General features: G+C 38.6%; 1 protein-coding gene across 1 annotated transcript; it reads left to right on the top strand.

The window, feature by feature from the left end:
* Window positions 1-4,761: 4,761 nt before the first annotated feature.
* LOC142520402 (UDP-glycosyltransferase 90A1-like) lies at window positions 4,762-5,487 on the top strand. Its single transcript, XM_075623387.1, has one exon. The coding sequence runs from the start codon at window positions 4,762-4,764 to the stop codon at window positions 5,485-5,487; it is 726 nt and encodes a 241-aa protein (XP_075479502.1).
* The last annotated feature ends 1,371 nt before the right edge of the window (window positions 5,488-6,858 follow it).

The raw sequence follows: 6,858 nt of genomic DNA, 5'->3' as shown, positions 1-6,858 counted from the left end.
CCAAATCTTGTCCAAAATATAATTTTTTGTTTTTTTTAAAAAAATAATAACTCTTCAAAAAAATAAAAATAAATAAAACACAGACAAACAATACTAGTAAAATACTTCAAAAATTGATTTTTTTTAAATTATTTTTTGAGTATGTCTCTTGTGAAACGATCTCACAAATCTTTATCTGTGAGACGGGTCAACCCTACCGATATCCACAATAAAAAATAATACTCTTAGTATAAAAAGTAATACTTTTTCAAAAGATGGCCCAAATAAGATATTCGTCTCACGAAATTGATCCGTGAGACCGTCTCACAAGAGTTTTTGTGTTATTTTTTTTTTTATTGAACTTGTGTTTTTATGCTATTGAAGATTTTCAATTCCATCTATGAACAATTATAATTTATTTGTTATATACAGATACCAAATTAGTACCCAAAAAAAATTTTTATATACAAATAAGACTGTCTCATAAAAAATTTATTAATATTAAATTGTTGTATAGTCAAACAATTTTGTCAACCCTCATGTATTTGTCATATTTTATATAACTTGAACACTTAAAAAATTAATATCAATATAAATTTAATTAATGGTTCACGTTGTGCGTTTATATAATTTAATCAAATAATTATACTGTCGTTTCTGAAAATAATTTTTTTTATTTAATATAAAGTTTTGAGTTCAAAATATAATTATATAACGCAGTCTAATCATGGTGTAGACTAAAAGGCTGCGTTTGGTTGCAGGATAAAATAAACTAATGATTAGTATGTAAATGATAAAGAAAATGATTGTCGTAGATATGTAATATATGGTAGTATGTTTGGTAAGATTTTTAAGTGTAGGATAATTTTGAAATTTTTGATGAAATGACAAAATTGCCCTTCCTCTTTTTTTTTCTTCTTCCACTCCGGCGGTCCGGCGGTCCCGCGGCGGATCCGGCAGCCGACGTGGCAGCGACGGCGTCGGTCCGACGACGGCAATGGCGTTCCGACGAAGGTTCGGCGACGGCTGTGCGGTGTGGTCCGGTGTTTGTCTGGCGACAGCGATCCGGCGGCGGCGGCGGAGGTTCGGCGACGGCGACGCCGGCGGGCGGCGGCGGCGGTCCGGCAACCGAGGTGGTTAAATAGCGGTGAAGGAAGAAGGGTAAAATTGGAAAGAGAGTAGGGATAGATGAGAGATTAATAATCCTACGGAGGAAGGAGGTATTATTTTATCACATGTAATACCACCTAATCACTCATAGCAAAGATTGAGCTGGTTAATTAAAAATCGTACCAAACGCAGGATTAGGTGTGATAAAATAATCTATCACATCTAATCCGCCCAACCAAACGGTGCGAAAGATTGTTTGTGATCATTGTTGACATAATTACTAAACGTGAATACTTATTGGCTTCACCAATATTTTTTTATATATAAAAATATTAATCGACTCTAAATTTCATAATCCATCAAATAATAAAAACAAGTATTTAATATGTAAAACAAAAATATAATAAAATTTATACCGCTTATATACCAGTAGACCGGAGCACGCTTGCTTGCATCTAAATTATATTTTGAACATGTCTCTTGTGAGACTATCTCACGAATCTTTATCTGTAAGATATGTCAACCCTACCGATATTCACAATAAAAAGTAATACTCTTAGCATAAAAAGTAACAATTTTTCATGAATAACTTAAATAAGATATTCGACTAACGAAATTGATCCGCGAGAACGTCTCACAAGAATTTTTGTGGTAACACACAAACATTCACACGCTACCCGTGCGTGCACCGCTTGCACGAGCCAAGAGTGCCCGAACGGATTCAAATCTTAACATATGTCGATTTTTTATACATATCAAGATCGCGTTCTAACACACAAAACCGAATCCGAACCAAATTTTGATATGTCAAAGATGGGGACTCTGCAGGTGTGGGGACCCGGGCTCTAACTCAATTATCTTTGGGATTAAGTGGATCTTTGCTAAAAAATGGGTCATAAAAAAAAATTTCTTTTAAACATTATAAATTATTTTATATGATCATACGCATGTGATAACTCTATTTATTTCATTAAAAAGAGTACATATCTTGTTCCATTTCATTTATACAAACTAGTGTTGATAACAAACTACATATCACATGTAGAACATCTAGTTGTCTTCTACGCCCGAAATCACCACGCTATCCAATCTCAGTCACGCTCTCCTTGACCCTGATCATGTCCCTGTTCCACCTGTTGTCATGAACACGTACAGACACAACAACAGCCAGATACTCCGGTGGGAACAAATCCCAGTATAACACAACGTATCATGCATATCATGCAAGCATATGTAAGATATAAAGCATAAATCAAGAACATGTATCTAATCTAAAACATAGATCAAAAGAATGCTATACATCAAATCTTGAACTTCAAATCTTTGACTCGACTCCAATCTAAGTCTAGGGATCCCGGTGTAAATAAGACTTAACAATCTCCCACCTACTCTCCCAATCGGGGTGGTGGTACGTCTTATTCCCGGACTTCGGCCCTCTCTGTATCGAATATCTACAATAGGAGTCAATCTTCTCCTACGTACCTCGACACTACGGAACATCCGGTATCTTGGCATATCTGCCAACGACTCACCTATCTCATGTGCATTGCTACAACTCTATAGACAAGGCATAACCATATCAAATTATAAACAATCTAGTATATGATTTTGGGAAACTCAAATAAGATCTAATTTGATTTGTGTCTTCCCGAATCAACATTGAATTATACCTTTCCGGGTTCAATCTTTGTCGATGTCGAAGTCTTGACGTTGAAGCTTGTCGATATCAATCTGAAATGGCAATGTCGAATAACACAATATCAATCAATAACTCAACCAATACAGGTACGTATCAATATTCATTCCCGGTACATTTCGACGGCATAACGGCACAATCTCGCAATACCGGTCAACTCAAACACCAATAATCAATAACCATAACTCATAATTCTCATCATAACACAATCTACCATGCTGAAATCTGCATAATCTCCTACACATATATGCTGGAAAATCGTAATAATCGCATACGGTAACATTTCTTCGATTCGGTTTCGATTCTACTTATCTCGACATATCATGAACACATCATATAGCTCAAAATCTGATTTCCCCAACATGCTATTTCAATTCAATCAATAACATAACAAAACTTACATCCTTTAAAAGCCTATGATGCAAGGAGCAAGAATCTAAGCTCGGATTCAAAATCGGATGGTTAGATGTTGCACAACCAAGTTGTTAATATATCTTGAAACTTGAAGGAATTCTAACTCTTCTCTCGGTTCTTGTTGCTGGAGAATGAAAGAAATGAAGCCAATTCCTATATATATCTTGCATGGTGATGGGCAAATGGCTTATTCTTTGTTCAACACGTCTCGTGCATATGCGCGACATCACTCGGCGCATATGCGCGAGACAATATTGTCTCAGCGCGTGTCATGCACAACGCCTCGCGCATATGCGCGCCCTCAATCGGCGCATATGCGCGAGGTCCTTCAAATTTCTTCACAACTCTCGGGCACCCTCGCGCATGTGCGCCGATTCCTGTCGCGCATATGCGCGAGGTGTTCTGCCCATTTCGCGCATATGCGCCCGGTCTGGTCGCGCATATGCGCGAGACTCATTCCTCGCACAAAATTACAACTTCTTTTCGGCTCCCCCGGTCTGATCCGTTCTGTCTATAATCACATCAATTAATTAACGAATCATTTCAAATTACCATACTCAAATCCTCGGGCCTTACAACAGGCCGTGCCTGCACGGATAGCAAGAAACAAACCACGTAAATGATACTGAGATTATTTTATTTATGCTAGCTCCTAATTTGGTCGCAGGCAAGCATGTCTTATACCACTCTAAATTAACTTTTTTTTTCTTTTGAAAAATTGATAAAGCTGTATATTTAAATATTATTATTATTATTATTATTATTATTATTATTAATAAAATAACGAATATGTATTTAAATAATATAATTGTTCCACACAAAAATGTAATTTAGCACACTATATACTATTGAAAGTTAAATTTTCTTTGGATCTGTTAGAAACCAAAAGATTTAATAGAAATTTCCTAAATTTTTTTAACGATAATCATTTAAATATTAATTTAATAGAAATTTCCTAATTTGTATTAATTTTATAACGATGATCACTTAAATATATTATTTGAGAAATGATTATTGTTATCTAAGATTAGAAACAACACAAACTCATATGACGTGTCTCACATGTTAATTTCGTGAGACGGATCTTCGACTCCAAACTACTGATGACAATTTAGTACTATTTATGGCAAAAGTATTACTTTTCACTGTATATATGGATCGAGTCGATCTATATCACGGATATAAACATGTGAGACTCAATAAATTGATATTTACAACCTTCTAAATTTAAATTTTTATTTCAAATTTTTTATTTAAAATAATTTATCAAAAAGTGAGTAAATGATGTATAAAATAGGAAAAATTGCAGTTTTTGTTATGCTTAACAAATTAGATCATATACTTGAGGTTGGTTTTTTATTTTTTTTAAAATAAATAAACAATTTTTACATATAAATTATTTTTTAATATTGAAATTTAATAAACACATGTAATTTATAATATTTATTTATTTATAGCCGCCATATTTATACAGTCAATAACCCCTCGGAGCAGGGAACCGAGGGCGTTATCCTATAAGATGGGCTATCTTTCATTTCATAAACTACGACTAAGAAAAATCAATGGGTTCGATTTCCTGCCCGCACTTTGCCATCTTCCCTTTCTTGTCCCAAGGCCACACCATCCCTCTCCTGTACCTCTCCCGCCTCCTACGGCGGCGCTCCATCGTTGTCACTCTCTTCACCACAGCCGGAAACTCCCTGCGCATCCGCGCATCCCTCCAAGACATGGACGTTTCCATTATTGAACTCCCTTTCCCGCAGAACATAGAAGGCGTTCCTCCAGGTGTTGAAAACACTGATCAATTGTCATACGGGTCCTCCTTTCTCCTTTTCGTTAGAGCAACAGAACAGATGCAGGAGAGCTTCGAGAAAGCCCTGGAAACCCTCCAGCCTCCTGCTTCATGCGTCATCTCCGATTCATTTCTCTGGTGGACTCTGAAATCTGCGCAGAAAATCGGGGTGCCGAGGCTGGGTTTCTTCGGGATGGGGAACTTTTCAGCCACCATGTACCAAATATTGGGGAGATTCAGCCCACATGCGGGTACAGATTCATTTGATGAGCCCTTTTCGATGAATGATTTCCCTGAGATAAAGTTGACAATGAATGATTTTGAGCCACCGTTTGGTGATATTAATCCCTCGGGGCCTTTTGTAGATTTCATGATGGAGAGTGATGATATCCCGGGATGTCCGGATCATGGATGTTCCCGGGACGTACCGCGGACGTCCCGGGATATGAAGCATATCCATGGATGGTGCCCGGGTCAGGAGGATAAAATATTCTAACCGGGCCAATAAAGCGACCAGATGGATCAGCACCTGAGTCATGGAATTGCCCGGGATAAAGAGAGGATGGCTGAAAGAATCCATGGAGGAGCCAATCAGTCAGAGGCCGGGCCATATGAGCACCCGGAACATAACCTCCCCGAGACGTTATACACCTGGGCTCTTATAAGAAATCCCGAGAAGTATTTTACCCTGGCCACCTCGATATGAGTGAAGCATTTAATGGCGCCGACCTGATAGAGCATGTACAGCCGACTTATCTCTGACAATAACATTAATGGTTGATAAAATCAGGGGGCTGGATGTGACTAGTACAAGATTTGACATGTCAGAACAATAGGGTATAATCAGCCACCCTATTATAATTAATACTCAAACACGAAAAACGAAGTCATCATTGCATCCTCTATTCTAAATATCATGTTCTTTACTTGCATTTACTCTCTATTCAGAAATTGAAATACACATTAAATACTCTCATTTATTGTTCCACACCAATTTCACAGCCATAACTTGGCTACATTGGTTTTATTGCTTGAGTACCCTGCTGACTTAAGCATCGGAGTGGTCACGCCGGACACCCCTCCGGCGCATATTCACGTGGTTACTTTCTTGTTCGCAGGTCCCTCAAATCGCTCGAGAAGTCACAATTCAAGTCAAACGTCCAATTCAAGTTTCCTTCGATATTTTGATAGCAATCTCGGCAGAGTTCTCGACCCGACTCGTCCATTTCGCCCGGGTTGCATCATTGGCGCCGTCTGTGGGAAATTCTGAGTTCTAAGGCGTTGATATGGCCCCTACTAGAAGAGCAAACCAAGACACTTCTCGAGTCCAGGACGAGAACAATACTCGTCTTTCTGGTGCAGGTGGCCCTCCCCCTAATGGTCCTCAACCCACCATTCATTTAACTCTCGAGGAGTTAACAAAGATTATAACTGATGCTGTTAAGATGGCTACGACAAAGATGGCCACCACTCGTCATTCCAGTCATCCTGAGCAGCAACGTGAGCAGCCGAAAGAGGAAGAGAGAAGGGAGGAGGATAAGGAATCGAGCGCGGGTTATAAGTCCCCCACCGTTGCGAAAGAATTAGGGGAATTGAGGAAGAAAGTCAAGATATTGGAGGGACAGGTTGGTTCTAAGGGCAGTGCTCCAGTTGTAAAAGGTTGCCCGTTCTCAGATATCATTGTCCGGGAACCACTACTCGGGCATTTCAAGTCAGCCAAAATCAAGGACTATGATGGGAGTTCCGATCCCGAGGAGCACCTCGCTCGTTTCGAAAACATGGCCATGTTGCATTGTTATGGAGACCAAATTAAATGTAAAGTGTTCCTCACCACCTTAGTGGACTCCGCACAAAGATGGTTTGAAAG

This window comes from Primulina tabacum, chromosome 12 (genome assembly GCF_025594145.1).
Source record: "Primulina tabacum isolate GXHZ01 chromosome 12, ASM2559414v2, whole genome shotgun sequence".
In the NCBI taxonomy this organism is placed as follows: Eukaryota; Viridiplantae; Streptophyta; class Magnoliopsida; order Lamiales; family Gesneriaceae; genus Primulina; species Primulina tabacum.
Note: the sequence above shows the minus strand (reverse complement) of the source record. Positions and strands in the feature narration are given on the sequence as shown.

Coding starts and splice junctions, on each gene's coding strand:
- LOC142520402 (XM_075623387.1), top strand. CDS start 4,762: ATGGGTTCGATTTCCTGCCCGCACTTTGCCATCTTCCCTTTCTTGTCC.